The sequence below is a fragment of the Carassius carassius genome, chromosome 38 (assembly GCF_963082965.1).
Source record: "Carassius carassius chromosome 38, fCarCar2.1, whole genome shotgun sequence".
Classification (NCBI taxonomy): Eukaryota; Metazoa; Chordata; class Actinopteri; order Cypriniformes; family Cyprinidae; genus Carassius; species Carassius carassius.
In genome coordinates this window covers 17,110,545-17,129,012 of record NC_081792.1, presented here as the reverse complement: position 1 = coordinate 17,129,012, position 18,468 = coordinate 17,110,545, and the positions used below count along the sequence as shown (strand labels likewise).

At 36.3% G+C, this 18,468-nt stretch overlaps 1 protein-coding gene across 1 annotated transcript; it reads right to left on the bottom strand.

The window, feature by feature from the left end:
- Positions 1–6,892: 6,892 nt before the first annotated feature.
- On the bottom strand, positions 6,893–16,780 carry LOC132119442 (lumican-like). Its single transcript, XM_059529405.1, has 4 exons — positions 16,430–16,780; positions 15,426–16,053; positions 14,550–14,867; positions 6,893–7,445 (listed from the first exon to the last, which is right to left on the bottom strand). Exons 2-4 carry the CDS (start codon positions 16,039–16,041, stop codon positions 7,294–7,296), a joined length of 1,086 nt encoding a protein of 361 aa, XP_059385388.1. The 5' UTR covers positions 16,042–16,053; positions 16,430–16,780; the 3' UTR covers positions 6,893–7,293.
- Between the last annotated feature and the right edge of the window lie 1,688 nt (positions 16,781–18,468).

Sequence of the window (18,468 nt, the reverse complement as noted above, 5' to 3'; positions counted from 1 at the left end):
GAACAACATCACTCACTGTGCTCGGATTATTCTCCTACACAAAGACACTGAAGTAGCTCTCACATTTGTCTCTAAAGTGATCTCAATAACTTTACAAAGTGTGCATCAAGTCAAATGCCTCAAAATGTGCTCAAACATTTCTTCCATATAATATGTATTAATAATCAAATTAGTCAATTAATAAGCAAGACTGAGTCATAAGACCGCCCCCCCCCCCACACCCTTATTTAGTGTCTTTCAAGTACTTGACTTGATGCACACTTTGTAAAGTTGTCAAGATCTCTTCTAAAGCATTACAGGAGACAAATTAGAGACCCCCAGATTATTTAGCTAAAGAGAAAAATTTAAGCACACTGTGTGATGTTCTTGAGATCTCAAATTAAAACTTTTGAGGAGACAAATGTGACTGATCCAGAGTCTTTAGCTAAGGAGAAAAAACTGAGCACAATGTGTGATGTTGACTAAATCTATTCTAAAGCTTTAAAAGAGTCAAATATGAGAGACCCAGAGTCTATAGCTAAGGAGAAATGCCTGAGCACAGTCTGTGATGTTGTTGAGATCTCTTCTAAAGCTTTAAAGGAGACAAATATGAAACCACCAGAGTCTTTAGACTAGGAGAAATATCTTAGCACAGTGTGTCTCTTTTAAGGCTTTAAAGGAGACCATTGTGAGAGTGTTAGAGTTTTTGTCTCAGGAGACAAGTTTGAGAAGCAGGAGACTCAAGCAAAAATCTCCATTCAATCTTAAAGTAACCTAATTTCTGTCTAGGAGAAATATTTGAGATGTTAAAGAGATCTCACTTTTGATTTTTCTTGCTTATGGGCATCCTCTGCCCAATCACGCGGATCCTTTGGATACTTAATCAAAATCATGTGCTTTTTGTTTAGTTTAGAACCACAGAGTACTGGACAGCTTCCTTTTTTCTTTCTTTCTTTTTTTCCTTCTTTTCTTGCATACTTGGGTGGTGTATGCCTGATTTTCTCTGAAGTAAAAAATAAAAATAAAAAAACATGTGACCTGCCTTATTTAGGATTGTCTGACTTTGTGATTCCAAGAGCTGTAAGTTTTAGGTAATCTCTCTCACACTTACATTTCTCTTTCTTGTGCTTTCAGAGAGCTGCATCTGCAGAGTGGTGACATTATTTTGAAAACATGGTCATTACTGCCATTGAATCCTATTATCTCCCTCACTTACAATTGCACATTTACACTGCGAGGTCAGGCCCATGCTTATATTTAAAACCTAAAAGGACTTCAACATTTGGAGTAACTACATCTGTTATATATGGTGTTTTAGGATTGTAAGTAATTTACAGGTTTTAAAATGACTGTTTAGTGTTGTCTTCATCTGAGATCACTGGCAATGTCCCAGACTTGTACATATGTGCTTAATTAAAATCATAAATTCCTGGGCTGTAATAGTGGTCAACTTCATTCAGGGATTGATCAGAGCTCTTAAACAGCCCAGAGACCTATACAGGCCCATAATTATCCAACACAAATAACCCCTATATCAGCTATCACATGCACATAATAATAATCATTTTTAATCAATTCATTTTTATAATAAAAAGATGCGAATCTTTGCAGTTGTGTGATACAAATACACATTGTGATGAATGAAATAGCATTTACAGTAAAATGCTTCTGTGCATCCTTGTGTGTGTAATAAGCAAAGTGTGTGTGTGTGTGTGTGTGTGTGTGTGTGTGTGTGTGTGTGTGTGTGTGTGTGTGTGTGTGTATGTACTATGTACTTTTCATAGAAAACTCTTTGAATGAGAAGGTGTGTCCAAACTTTTGGTCTGTACTGTGTATATATATATATATATATATATATATATATATATATATATATATATATATATATATATATATATATATATATATATATATATATATATATATATATATATATATATATATATATTATGAGATATGATGGTCAAGAAACAGGACATTTATACATAAATCATAAGTTCCAGTTCAGCACTTTCTAAGTAAACACATTGGGACACATTGAATTTACTTTCATATTGTATTTTTCTTTGTCCATTTTGTTGATGAACTGTGATATGTGAAGAAGTGTCTCTGGTGCTGGTCCATTTCTGTTTTTAGGAAGATCACTTTCATATGTTGTGAGATCTTTTGTTAGGGTGTTGTCCCTTTTCATCTCAAATCTTAAGTGAGTGACGTGACATTCAGCCAAGTATGGGGACCCATACTCAGAATTCGTGCTCTGCATTTAACCCATCCAAAGTGCACACACACAGAGCAGTGGACACACACACACACACACACACACACACACACACACACCCGGAGCAGTGGGCAGCCATTTATGCTGCGGCGCCCGGGGAGCAGTTGGGGGTTCAGTGCCTTGCTCAAGGGCATCTAAGTCGTGGTATTGAGGGTGGAGAGAGCACTTGTACATGCACTCCCCCCACCTACAATTCCTGCCGGCCCAAGACTCAAACTCACAACCCTTCGATTGCGAGTCCAACCCTCTAACCATTAGGCCACGACTTCCCCTAAAAATCCTAAAACTCATTCACTCTAACTGAGTGTTTGACATAATGAATAATGTTTAGAATGACCTTACTATTCAGACACAGGCTGGTCTCTCTCAAACACCATTACATCAGTGTTATAATTGGTGAGCCTGTGCATGTGTCATAATGGTTCTTACTGAGCACAGTACATGAGTCATTGTTACATTTACTCTGATACCTTGTGAGATAATTTAGGTCAGATTTTGTGTATGGCACAACAATATATCTCTGACAATAATTTATTATTTAATACATGTATATAATGTATTAAATAATACATTCTTAAATAATAAATGTATTATTTAAGCAAGTATCATTGTCATCTGGGGCAAACCCAAAGTTTGTTGTTAATTAAAAGTAAAAGGCTGGAAAGGGTGAAACTGGAGTGCCCTTTTGGCAAGGAAATGACTTTCCTTCCTCTTACAGCTTACATTTATTTGCATATCAAGCTTAATTGCATGCTTTGAGATTTATTGTCAAGAGCTTAATGGTTTGGCACAGAGTATACAACACCCAAGGTTGGTCATACGTATGTTGCAAAGTTGAACAGACTGTGCGCATCTGAAGCAAGTTTACTCACATTGTTCTTCTGATATTGCTAAGGTGTGTTAGATTTTGTTCGTCATATGCTTGACAGATGATTGTGTGTGTCTAATCTGGCAGTCTTGCCATCTGGGTTGATTTTATCAGACAGACACTAATGATTGACAAATGTTCAGGTTCAGGCGCGCTGTATGTGTGAACATCACAATCATTGGGGTGCGGCTTATGCTTCCTATAATGACATAAAGTGCATTTAATTTTTATTTCATTCTACATCATGTTTACCAAACCATCAAGGCTTACTCCTTGTAAGTCTACCACCCAGAACAAAATTTGGGACCAGAAACAGATGCTTGGCAATGTGTCACAAACAGTTTTACCCCCCCAGCTGTTTCTTCTGTGTTTATATTAATAAAGCGTCAGACTGGTAATGCTGTTGCTGTGGCAATCATGAGCATTTTGATGATGTTTATGGGGTCTGGTCGATGTAATCAGACTGAGATTCATTAAGATCCTTGCTTACCAAGCTATTTCTCCTACCCAGAGTGCCTGAGACCAATAACCACCAATCTTGGCAAACCCTCTGGGTAGAGAATGTGAACTCAGCAAAATATCAGAGCAGTCTCATACTGTGTATAAGTAATTGTTCCTTAAGGGTTAATCAGACTGCGTTTTTCTGGGAAGTGGTCCGAGTAAATAAGGCTATAGCTCATTACCTGCTCCATTAATAACAGAATGTGTGATAATGCAGCAGGATCTGTGCATGTAGATCTGGTATATGTTAGAGGTTAAATTTCATTTATAGATTATTATGCTGCAATTATTGTGTATTATTTAACTAATAATCAAGGAACTTTGCTGCCGTATGGGTGCAGCAGGTGCAGTGATATTACGCAGCACATGAAAATAGTCCCTAGCTGGGGAGTATTTTCAGGTGCTGCGTAATATCACTGCACCCATACGGCAGCAACGTTCCTTGATTATTACGCTGGAATGAGAGTATAGTTCCTCAAAATCACAACTTTTCATTTTCCATCTCTTTGGTCATCTTTGAGCAAGATGCTAACGGTATAATCAGATTCAATGATCTATGCTAAGCTAAGCTAAAAGTGCTACCACCAGACCCGAAGAACGACTGAATGGATTTGAAAACTGTAAAACTCAACTGTTTAACTCTTGGGGAGTTGGAAAATTTAAGTATCTGATTTATTGTTTGAGTATACTGTGGCTTTCTTTGTAATTATTTTCAGTGGCAGAGCAAAAATATACGGAGCCCCGCACATGACATGCAAGAAAAAATAATTAAATTGTGCGCACGCTTTACTAATATTCGATTTACTATTGCGTTCCCTCGATTTGTTAAATTGTGCACACGATTTAGCAAATCAAGGGAATGAATTAGTAAATCGTGCGCACAATTTATAAATCGAGTGAACTAAATAGGAAATCGAGGGTATGTAATAGTAATCGTGTGCACGTTTTAGTACATTGAGGGAATGAATTAGTAAATCGTGCACACGATTTAGCCTACTATTTTTTCCTGCATGCAATGTGCGGGGCTCCGTAAAAATAGACAAAATATGTCTTAATATGTAAGTTACTCTATGTTTACTTAAAATATAAAAATTAAAATAAAATATATACAAAAAAACACATCATAAACACAATTGCACTGCTTGTCTGATTATCATATCAGTCAAACAAAATGGATGTTTAGGTGGAGTACAAAAAACAAACAAATCTAAAAAGCAGTTCAGTTTCAGTCAGTTTTACACTGTGGAAGGGATAACCAGAGACAACATTTCTAGAAGAATGCTGTTTTGCTTTGTTATGAGCCTGTTTGGTCCTGGGACTTTTTCCTTTTTGTATATTGAAGGAAAATCTCTTAAGTGTTGCTACTGCATTGCCTATAATGGCTTTGTCAAAATTAACAAACAAACAAACAAATCCAAACAATCTGAATAGGTTTATTTGAAACACATGTGTTCGATTGTTTCTTGTGTTAATTGAATATTTACTTTGGACTGGTTTTTTATTGATGTACATTTTTACTATGATATTCTTTGGGCCAGATGGATGAACTGACTGATGTTTTTGCCTCAAGTATTGAAGATAAGGGATACAAGAATTGACTGATTTAAATTGGAACATCAATGGTTAATATGTGGATTTCTAGTTATTTGAGATTGTATTTATTGGGCCTGTATGGCTCTCAATACATGTTTAATTGCAGTCAATGGCAGGTCCCCTGTAGGGCCCCTGTTTCTGAGTCTGTAGTGGGACCACCTCTTCCTTCTTAGGTGAAATTAATCTGTCTTTTGCCTCACTAATGACTTTACCATAACACAGCTGTATATTATCATTACCCATGAGCCTCTAAAGAAAACTGACTGGCTGTGTTTAGGCTGGTGTAGCCTATGTATTTCATACCTAAAATGCTGTACATTTTATTTATCCTCCTGCTTCAAACTCTTTGTGCTGTCATGGCTATTCTAATCGGGAATGTGAGGTTCAAAACAGGCTGATCTGCGGCTGCTCAGCATTTGCAAAAAAAAAAAAAAAAAAAAAGTTCTGGGGATCCCAGAGGGAGTTACGGCATCTTGAGCACATGGTCCATTAACTCGCAGTCTTTTAGATATGGACCAGGTATTTATTTGGATTTATTGATCAAACATAGGTTTTTAGGGAAATGATTGTTGATCCAACACAAGTAGGACTTGTGACAGGGCTGTTGTGCAAAATGATAGTTTAATTTGAGCATTATTGTGTTTTTTACTTTTCATTTTCTTTTGGACTGGCGAGAATGAGCTCTTCTGTTGAAAATGTTGTGGTTGACTTTACTCTCTTATATGTCTACCGTGTCCTAAGTTTGGTTAGTTAACCTGAGTTAACAGCAACCAAATATGACACTGTTAATATATCCATTGTACTTAATGAGTAACATTATACAAGAAACAGAAGACGCCAAGGCATGTCATTCTCTATCATTGCAACATTTCTTTTAGAGGTCATTTTTGGTTTTGGCTAAACTAATTTTGCTCATGGATACTCACTGAGGGACCTGCAATTGTTCTTTATGTCCCACAATAATATGTTTGTGTCCAAAGATTGATAGTCCAGAAGTGCTTTTCACAAAATACTTTGTCTTTGTCATAGACATTGTCTTATGCTCTTTGATTAATTCACAAAGTGGATGTAATCATTTTTGTAGTGTGCTCAGCCTTGGCAGAAGCAATATTCCTGACAGCATTGATAATACTGCAGTGTACTAAGATGAACATTGTGAATATTGCTTTTCTTTCATGCCACAATTGCCAGATCTGAACATGCAGCAGAGCTGTGAGATATTATATGATATGAAAATGAATTTCAGCTCCATCAAATTCCAGTTAAAACAAACAGAGGAAACTAAATCTAAACTGCTGTAGAACACAGATGAAAATAGTTACACAATGACAATATAATTTAACACAAAGGGTTTTTATTTTGATTGGAATCTTAGAACCTCACTTTTAAGTGTTGGGGGGAAATATATTAAAATCTTACAAGAGGTGCCACTGTGATGGTATAATGACTTTAGTTAACAGACTATAAGTACTGTTTAAAAGTTTGGGGTTGGTAAGATTTTGTAATGGTTTTGAACTCAAAACAAAAAATACAGTATAAACAGTAATATTGTGAAAAAATACAATTTAAGATCACTTTTCTATGTTAATATATTTTAAAATGTAATGTTTTGCTGCGATGGCAAAGCCACATTTTCAGCAGCCATAACTCCAATCTTAAAAAAAACTTTGAACAGTAGTCTGTATCCACGTTTAACAGTTGGATTAATTCTAATTACTGTGTATATTTAGAACATGTGAAGTCGAAACTGGAACAAGGTGAAAGACTTGTCTTGCATAAAAAATTAAATATGACTGCTCATATACAGTACATCCAGAGTAAAAACAGCATTAATAAATACTGTTGCATATAAAAACAGTATTAAAACAGTAACAGTAAGACCATTTATAGCATTCTTCGAATTCAAAACATCAACACCTTGAACACTGATCAGTTTATTCTGCTGTCATGCTTTCTATGATGTACTCTAAATATACATATGTGTTATAATATAGTATATCATTGCATGCGTCTATTTTAAAGTGTTCAGAAAGCCTAAAAATTTAGAACTGCTTAAGACACAGCTTATATTAGATCAAATATAAATGTTATGGAGGACACGTAGACAGAACACCCAATCAGGGGGCAGCTTGTGATACTCCAATTTATTACCGTCCAGCCTCAGAATCTTCATACGTGAATAAGATGTGGGTCCTGTTTTCCTGCAGAAACTGCTTACAGTGAACTCTGGAAGACATAACAGATCGGGAATTTAATTGGCGCGCAGCGGTTTTTTTGTCACATGATCAACCCAAAACATATGTTTGCTATATATATATATACTATATATATATTATTTAACCAGTATGGCAATGTTATTGTTCAACCTTCTCGTCATTATCATCACTACTGAAAGGTGATATATTTTGATTTTCATAGTAAGTTACTTTATCAAACAGGTGAAGATTGTTAAGCTGTTTGCTACTCCCAACTCTCTGTCCATCTGTTTTGAAGTATTGGCACTGTTTTACCACTTCCTCTATTTACTGGAGACAGAGATAGCAATGAGGTCAACATATTCAGCCATTGACTTGACATGCTGCTTCAGAGAATTTGCAGCAGACATGAATCCTTCACTGGATCACACACCAGTCAAACGGCAGCCTTCATAAACAGGTGTTGATTCCCAGTACCGTGTAAATAAGTTAAAGGGGTGCTGCCATTGGCACCTTCAGTGTTAGTGAGAACACAAGAGGAAACCTGTAATGGGCAGATCTGTCTCACCTTGATTTAGATACTGATTGAGATGCTAGCATAATAGTTAGGCATCTGGCTGTCAATGCTAGGCTTGTAGTTCATGAGTCTAAAACTGAAAGACTATAATTTATCTGTGGTGGCTTTAAGACTTTTCTCAGCACAAAGAAACAAAGACCAGCAATAATACTATTATGATCACATTTTCAGGAGATCTATGAAAAAAAAAAAAAAACATATCGTCTCCACCCTCAGACTGGAGCCTTTTGAATGGGGCTGGTCAATACATTCTCTATTACATTCTTTCCATTTGTTTTCTGAAGGTAGATCCGACAGGTTGTTTAACCGTTTCCTAACCTCCACTTCTAGATTATAATATACCATTCATCTGTTCTGTAATTTTTAACAGTGGCTTGTGAATAATTAGAATATCAGAGCTGGTAAACCACTGTTATTGGCACGAGGCTTTATTGTGTGGTTCAAAGTCATGAATCATTACCATTGCCTGAAAAAAAAAAGCTGAAGTCTTTGCTGTCCACCAGAGACACAGCTCTTGTAACTAAGCTCACCGTGCTGCTGAGGAGGAGGGGGAGAGAACAGACTGTGCTTTAAGCACATGTGGATTCCTTTTGGAGTATTCACAGATGTATTCAAACCTTCCTTCTTCTCTCAATCCTTTGCTTTCAGCTAACCTACTTTTTCGAGTCAACTTGCGTCTCTCCAGGATGTGTCTGTCTGCAAACATGTTGTGACAAACACATTAAAGAGCGGGAAAGGGGCAAAGGGAGAGCGAGGAGGGAAAGTTTGTTATTTCTCTTCTAAAATCCTGTCACATTTTCCGTCATTTTTCCCATGGCCCATCTGGGTTTAAATGTTGTTTCTCTCATGCCAGGGATTACTTCATCAGCCTGAGAACACAGCTTCAATTTTGTAAGACCGTTGATCAGGGCACAAACATTTGAGCATTTCTCAGTTAAGCGTTTGGCAAGCGTACAAATTTGTGTTTAGGATACCAGGAAGATTTGTGAAGGATTTATAATTGAATTTAAAATGTTTCTTAAATTTCAGTTCTGTATGCAAATGCTGTAGAATGCAGAATTGTCATTGGAATTTAAGGATAATTAAAATAAAGTGAAATTCAATCCTTGTCTAAATGTTTTGAAGTTGAAAAAAGTTAATGAATGTACAGACCAAGAAAGATGAACACTTCTCTCCTAGAAATTCCGGTAACACTTTAAATTAAGGTACACATATTCACTATTAACTAATTCCTTATTAACATGCTTATTAGTAGCATATTGGCTGTGTATTAGTACTTATAAAGCCCATATTAATGTCTTATTCTGCATGACCATATTCTATGCCTAGCAGATCATTAACTGAGATTTTGTCTTTAATAAACTGATAGTTACTGCTTATTGGGAGTAAGTAAGGCATTTGTTGTATGAGAATTATGATCTTAATATGCTTTGCTGGTTATGGGCCTTATAAGCTGGTAGTAGCAGAAGAACAGTCATTCTCTCTTAATAACACTTAATAAAAATAGTCTCTTCTTATGTAACAACACACATAACTACAAGTGTTAATAGTGCCCAATTAACTCTAAATTAAGTCTTTATAAGTCTGAATATGTTACCCATTCTAAAGTGAAGTCTTGCTCATTATCAATTCCCTAGTAGTTGGACACTTATTAAGCCATACCTGTTCCCTATTCTAAAGCTGCCTTCTCTTCGAATTTAATAAATCCATTACAGCACACAAGTACTTCAATTATCGAAACTTAGTCTTAAGGCTTCACCTTAAAAAAGGTCTCTGGTTCACTCTTGGTTCACTGAAACGTAGGGAACACTATGCAGTGTCAAAGTGACTGATTTCCATTCAGTAGAAGATCAAAGACGGCACAAGTAGTAATATCTCCTTTAATCTAAACATCTATGTAATTATGCCATACAATGAACAACAGAGTACCAAAATGACTTAACAAAAATAAAATTGCACAAAGATAAAACCTTGTACAGGTCAATAAGAACTAGTAGCTAATCTACTTTTGGCAAGGTAAAAACAAATGTACTGCAGTCTGTATAAAAATGTGTGTAAATCTTTATAACAAAACTTTGTATTGTGTAGATCCTAAACATAGAACATACACAGGACAAAATACAGTGGGGCTCGAAAGTTTGGGCACCCTTTGCAGAAACTGTGAAAATGTGAGTAATTTTCAAAAAATAAGAGAGATCATACTAAATGCATGTTATATTTTATTTAGTAATGTCCTGAGTAAGATATTGTACATAAAAGATATTAACATTTGTCCACAAGACAAAAAAAATGCTGAAATTATTAAAATAACCCCCTCAAAAGTTTGTGAACCCTTTGTTCTTAGTACTGTGTGTGGTCACCTGATGATCCACGACTGTCTTTCTGTTTTGTGATGGTTGTGCATGAGTCCCTTGTTTGTTCTGAACAGTTAAACTGAGCAGCGTTCTTCAGAAAAATCTGCTCTGAAAAAGGTCCTGCAGATTCTTCAGTTTTCCAGCATCTTTGCATATTTGAACCCATTCCAGCAGTGACTTTATGATTTTGAGATACATCTTATCACACTGAGGACATTTGAGGGAGTCAAACACAACTATTTAAAAAGATTCAAACATTCAAATTTCAAATCAGACAAATTTGGCCATCTACCTTGACCCCGCCCCCCCCCCCCCCCCAATCTTAATGCATTTTGTTTCCTGCTGGAGCATCAGTGAATGTTTGAATCTTTTTAAATAGTTGTGTTTGAGTCCCTCAAATGTCCTCAGTGTGAAAAGATGTTCGACCCACCGGTCTTGAGTCCCACGGAGGAGATGGAAGGCTATAAAACAGGAGCGACGACAGTGAAGGACGAGAGAGGACCAGGCCTGGGCTTTATTTTATGTTTTGGTTTTTATTTATGCGCATCAGTCGTCCGCGAGGGGCTGATGCGCTGTTTTGTGTTTATTTTGATTATTAAAGTTTCATTTTGATTGTCCGCCGTTTCCCGCCTCCTTCTTCCCGATGATTATGGAGTCTTGATTATTCCACAAATATTGGTAAATTAGTTGTGGCCTGCAGCTGTATGTTTATCTATGGGTGCTGAGACTGACATGAGAAACGATTACTTTATAATATTTAGTTATTCCTGATCTGTCCCAGATTTCTGATCACGTAACCGTGAATGAATCATTAATTTGAATCCATTCTTTACAGAGAATTGGAAAACCTGGCCTTCTAATAAATATTTGTTTCATGATTCAGTGGAATAATTGGTTTGAACTGGAAACACAATGAGCAAACAGCATAAAAAATAATATAAACACCTGAAAAGACTGCCTTTTTGAGCTGTAATTCTGAAAAGTGCTGTAAAAGGCCATTTACACTGAAAGTTGGTATTGGTATTGGTAAGTTGGTCTTCCTAGGTATATTTGGTGAAATAATGTTTATTCAAAATTAACAAATGTCTAGGGCTACTAATATCAATCCCAATCCATGTCTAAGGCACTGAACACACTCAGATATCTGGTCAGACCTCAGGTATTTGGATGTAGGTGGATCTATTGTGCATGCATGTTTGGGTGGTTCTGCATCTGCAAATGGGAATTGTGGTTGTCATGTTGGGAGAAATTTGCTTCAACCCCAACTTCTAAATTGTGTAGCTTAAATATTTTTTTTGTTTGTTTGTCCATTACAGATTTGCCCAAGGTCTTCGACTGCGACAAGTGGACATGCAACAGGAGGGGATTACTCGGAGCTCTGCAACTCTGAGTAAACTGGCAGACAAGCTGAGAAGGGTTTGTAAATCTGCAATGAAAAGAATGAGAAAAAGAGGCAAGCAGACTATTGGAAGAAGAAGAGAAATTTTTCTGATAGATGAAAGCAAATTTGGCCATAAAAGAAAGGTATGTAAATTGCTCAAACACTTCAGAATTGTCAGAATATATACCAATGGAATTGATTTCCATTGCATAATTTTGCATCTAAATTGATGTGGAATAAACCTAAACACAGTGACTTTATGTAGATTCATGAATGTAGATTTATGAATGTAGAGACAGTTTAATACACAATGCAGTTGTGTTATTTTACCACATGGCGTCTGTAATGTAAATGGCCAATTTGCACGGGATAAGAAATCTCAGTAAAACTACTTGAAGTGGGAGGGGTAACTCGATTTACACTCTACAGTCATGTGCGTCATGTAGGCGTTGCTTCTTGATATCCTCGTTTGATAGGACCTAACTGTTTATATCCAATCAGAATAAAAAAAATTAATAATCTGTTGTGTGCACATATAATATATATATATTGTATATATATGTGTGTGTGTGTGTGTATATGTATGTATATGTATGTATATATATATATATATATATATATATATATATATATATATATATATATATATATACACACACACACATACACACACACAAACAGGTTGGGTCGAATGATTTATTAAATTCTGTTGATAATAGGCACTGTTCACTGCTTTTCTTTTGTTAATTCATTTATTCAAGCATATGTTAATCACAAGTGTTGATAACCAGTTCAAAACAACTGTGTACTGACAGAGTTCAATTTAGATAGAACTTTTGAATTTATTTCCTTATGTTATAAAATCATTGCAGAAATTTTTTTGCACCTGGGTATTCAGAATGCTAGGCATCAAGGTTGAGAGGAGGAGACCTATTTTTAAAATTGTGGATTGTCGTTCAGCCAGAAATCTCATGCCATCATAAAGAAGCACATTCGCCAGGGAAGCTCAGTCATTTCATATGGATGGAAGTCTTACAGAAATCTTCAGAATGAAGGTTATGACCACAGGATCGTCAACCATAAAGAACATTTTGTTGACCCTGTTACAGGTGCACATACACAGAACCTGGAGAGACTTTGGGGTGTTTGTAAGTCAACTATTTGGAGACTAAGAGGAAACCGCACACAAAATATGTTGAAAGACCATTTGGATGTAATTGAGTGGACCTACTGGCGTGGGAGCAATCACAGAAATGGACCACTTGGAATGCTTTTGCATGACATCAAGAAAAAATATACAATGCCTACATGAAATGTACTTGCATATACTGTAGATAGATAAACAAGTTTTATTTATTTTCAGTTAAAGACTAAGACCCTGAAAAAAAGACTTCTTCCGCTGATGAAATATTCAGATGGTAGTTTTCAACTTTCAGTTTACGTATGTTATGTTGGAAGTACTGTATGAAAATTTGGAAATATGTATGTAATTAAAAACACGAAGTTCATAATAGCCTGTGTTTTTTTTATATTTAGAGTGCTAAATAGAATTAATTAAATTTGTTTACAACAGCACATTTGTTCTTGGCCATAAAAAGTTATAATAGGTTTGTAAATCTCAGAAGTTGTCTTAGATTAAAGGAGATATTTCTACTTGTGCTGTCTTTGGTCTGCTACTGAATGGAAATAGAACCTGTGAACCCTAGTAAGCATCAGTTTACACTGCTGGCATCTTCCATAGTGTTCCCTACGTTTCAGTAAACCAGAGACCTTTTTTAAGGTGCAGCCTTAAGACTAAGGTTCGATAATTGAAGTACTTGTGTGCTGTAATGGATTTATTAAATTCGAAGAGAAGGCAGCTTTAGAATAGGGAGCAGGTATGGCTTAATAAGTGTCCAACTACTAGGGAATTGATAATGAGCAAGACTTCACTTTAGAATGGGTAACATATTCAGACTTATAAAGACTTAATTTAGAGTTAATTGGGCACTATTAACACTTGTAGTTATGTGTGTTGTTACATAAGAAGAGACTATTTTTATCAAGTGTTATTAAGAGAGAATGACTGTTCTTCTGCTACTACCAGCTTATAAGGCCCATAACCAGCAAAGCATATTAAGATCATAATTCTCATACAACAAATGCCTTACTTACTCCCAATAAGCAGTAACTATCAGTTTATTAAAGAAAAACTCTCAGTTAATGGTCTGTTAGGCATAGAATATGGTCATGCAGAATAAGGCATTAATATGGGCTTTATAAGTACTAATACACAGCCAATATGCTACTAATAAGCATGTTAATAAGGAATTAGTTAATAGTGAATATGTGTACCTTAATTTAAAGTGTCCTCCTTCTGTAATTCCAAAAGTCGTGTTTCAATTCAAATTCAGATAATGCTAGTTCTCAAACGATAATGAAATTGTGTAGTTTGCCACATTGCAGTGATTTTGTAGATCAAAACCAATCCATGGTTTCCTGAAGTCTGCCAGCAGTGCTTTATTTCCACCATAAACATCTTGTCTCTAAAAAACCTGCAGTAAGATTTAAGTGTCATATTCTCTCAAGTTCTGTTGGAGCAATTTGCAGATTGTTTTGTTGATGTAACATCAGCACGAGAATGTCTAAAAAAATAAGGTTCTCTGTCTTGTGTCTATTCACAGTTATTCAGTCATCAGACTTGGCATGAAACGCTTTCATGGACTGAAAATTTTCCTGTGTCACGTTGAAATTTAACAGCGCTGTTTTCTCCTCAGTACAGTGCTAAAGAATAAACCTCAGTGCTTTTGTATGTGAAAAATTGAGAACCTTGCTTCGACTCACCTTGGATATTGTTAACCTCAAGGTAGAGGTACTGAAGGGTGGTGGGAACTGTTGGGATTTCTGTCAGCTGATTATATGAAAGATCCAGCTCTACCAGAGATGTTAGGTTAAATGCACCAGGGTCAAGCCCTTCATTCCTCAATTTGTTGTGTCCGAGCCGTAGATAACGGAGTCCATTAAAACCATGAAGGCTATTTCCCATCAGGCCAGTCAGAGAGTTGTTGAAGAGGTAAAGCTGCTGGACAGATGGAGGCAGATGTTTGGGGAAAGTCTCCAGGAGGTTGTGACTAAGATCCAGGAGGTTGAGGACTCCAAGACCTGGTGAAGAACATAACAGATAGACTTAACACAAGAGTTGATTAACTTTGTTTTCTGTTAACTTAATACTTCCTGATGAGTTATATAGAGGTGCACAATGTATCGGTCAGAGTATCGGTTATTAGATAAGGTATTAGAGATTTATTGTATTGTATTTTATTTATTTATTTATCAGTGTTGGTTGATTTGGATATTATGCATTCTCAGTTCCTATTTTTTTTTACATTTTAGATTACATTTGCCAACATTTAAACCTCAGTTAAAGCTAATACTTTTAAAAGCAATCTTTAGCAAATCTCAAAATAGTAATTTCATACAGTCGATTTATAATGTGAAGCCTTAATTCACTTGTAGCATTAAGAATGATTGAAGTTTTTAGTGTTTCATTTTAAAAACATTTAGACAAATACATTTTTAATACCAACCATTTATCAGTTATCGGCCATAAAAATTACTGTAAATACTGGTTTATTGGTACCAGTCAGAATTTTAATATCAGTGCATCTCTAGATTTATCTTTAGAAAATGTGTTGAAACAATATAAAAACCAACGAATACCTTTTAAGTCACCCTCTTCAATAGTCTTCAGATGATTACCTTGTAACAAAAGTAATGTTAAATTTTCCAGATTTTGGAAAGCACCTGCAGAAATCTTTTCGATGTGATTATATGCGAGTCGCAGCTGCTTAAGTCCTCTAGGCAGTCCAACTGGCACCCTTGTCAGGCTATTATTATTTATGAAAAGATATACCAAGTGGGTCAGATTGAAGAACAACACATCATCCAGTTGCTCACTCAGTATCTGACTGTGATCCAAGATCAACCAGCGTAAGTTGGTGGCATTGGCGAATGCTCTGGATCCAAGGATAATAATGCTATTCCCTTGGAGAAACAGGTATTGTGTGTGGGACGGAAGGACAGAGGGAAGCTGGATAAGGCCCCTGTGGTCACAATAAACGGCTGTTGGCCACTGGATAGGACAATCACATTCCAAGGGACAACTTTGTGTGTTCACAGCACGAAACCAGCCGGGATCCATACGATCTTTCAAAGTCAACACACTTGGCTCTCCCAAAAAACGGTTGATCCAGAGTGGTACACCTCCATAGTCCAAGTCCAGCGTGAAGGCCCGAGTCGACCCACACACTGAGAGTAACAAGAAGATGATATGCATTTGTCTGCCTGCCTAAATGAAACAGAAACAGCATATAACTTAGAACCCTTAACTTTAAACATTGATACTTCGAACCCTTGATGGAGTTTATTTTTCTAAAAATAAAATTAGCTTAGTTTCTTCTAATTGCAATAAATAAAAGCGTCCATTCGTACCTCTTAGAGAAAGATACATAAAAACATTTAGCTTTTTTGTAAGTTACAGCAGCAGAGCTTTTGCTTTCTTAATTATAATAATATTCCAAATACGACTTTATGTCTCTATAATCTCTATTTCTCTATGTCAATATGCAAGAGGCTAAAAATGCTAAATGCTATTTTTTTCCCATTCTCTTTCGTCACGTTACAAACACATGCATCATCTACGTATGTGAGAGGAATGTGCATACCTTTAGCCTCTCTTCCCCGACCAATTTGAGTAAAAAGAGCCTTTGAACGGTCGATTTGTCGATATTATCTCTGTAGACGTTTAAACGGGGCAACCTGAAGACTTTTACCCGGCTACTGAAACATTCCTCACTCAGCTGTGGCCTTTTCTTCCATACAGCTTATTCTCACTCCTTTTTTTCCAACCTGTCTCGGAAGCTTATGTTTGGAGTCTAACCACTGCACAACATTTGTTAGAAACATGTGTGCTGGCAGAGCAGAAAGGGCAATCTTTACAAACAAAGCAGATGTGATTTAAAATCGTTTAGACTTAATATCATCACATAATGTGTGGATCGAAATCCTGTTGTTGATTTAATGGGACTTACTCCTCCAGAGCTTGATTTTGAGTAATATACAACTGATGTTAAATCATATGTTAATGCTTATGCAAACCACATACTGTTAAATAAACAGCCTCAGGCCACTGAATGATGATCTATAATATCACGTCATTGAGCCTGTGAGAAATGGGAGTATGTTTGAAGGCTGTATATTTTCTTTTCGCAGACATGCCCTGTAGAGCAGTCAGCTCTGGAACATCTAGCACAGAGAGCAATGGTTACATTCAGACAGCTGGAGTGGGCCTGGGGAGCCAAACAGACCCTTTTCAACTAGGAGAGGAGAAAGGAGGGGGGGAGAGAGAGAGAGAGAGAGAGAGAGAGAGAGAGAGAGAGAGAGAGAGAGAGAGAGAGTAGTTTAGTTAAGATAGCTTCAAAGCCCTTCCACAGGGATGAGACAGTGTTTAGGTTTAGGTTTATGAAGCTCTGAAAAGTCAGAGTGCCCCCTAACACTCAAAATAACCATAACAATCACAAAAGCAAGGTTATGCTATTATTTGATGTAACATTATTTTATACTTAATGCTTTAAAATAATTACATTGTTTAATATATAATTTTAAAAGCTTTCTGTGTTGTGTTACCATTACCAAATGTAACCATTTTTACACAATTTTAATTATTCATTTATTTATTTATTTCATTTTTATTGAATATAGTCACTGAAGGCAGTCGTGACTTAATAGTTAGAGAATCGGACTTGTAACCCAAAAGTCGCAGGACTGAGACTCGTTCCCGGCAGAGATTGTAGTCGAGGGGAGTGAATGTACAGTGCTTTCTTCTATCCTCAATACTACAACTGAGGCGAGACCCTTGAGCAAGGCACCAAACCCCCAACTGCTCCCTAGGCGCCACAGTAAAAATGGCTGCCCACTGCTCCATGTGTGTGTTCATGGTGTGTGTGTGGTGGTACCCAAGAACAAGCAGCACAGTTGTGGGCAAAAATGGTTGATTTATTCTTCCATCAAAACACAAACAAAAATGTTAATCGAATCCACCGGAGCAGATGTAACAAAAGTCTAGTCCAACATAATCCAAACAGCTCAACTAAAATAAAGTAAAAATAACTTAATTTAAACAGGCCTACAAAAATAAATAAATAAATAAATAAATAAATAAATAAATAAATAAATATCAGCCCTTCTAACAAAGTATCAAACAAAAATACAAACAATGGAAGAACAGGAATCAGCCCAGATGGAATACAGACTGACTGGCAGTGCCAGCAGCCTTTAGATATATCCATGTAGTCTCTACCAAACAAAATTAAAGATAAACAATCAAATAGCACTTTAACAAATATACCCCAAAAAATGAAATATACATTTTAACATTATCTAACATAATACAACCAGATACCTAAATAAAAATAAGGAAACCGTTCAAACAAATTAACAAAGAAACAACTAAACTAAATAAAGCACCAGGCCCAGATTGTGTTACACCAGCCTGTCTGAAATCCTGTGCTGACCAGCTGGCCCCCATCTTCACAAAGATCTTCAACAGATCGCTGGAGCTGTGCGAAGTCCCTTCATGCTTCAAACGCTCCACCATCATCCCCATCCCAAAGAAACCCAAAATTACAGGACTAAATGACTACAGGCCTGTGGCTCTAACGTCTGTATTCATGAAGTCATTTGAAAAACTGGTGCTGGCCCACCT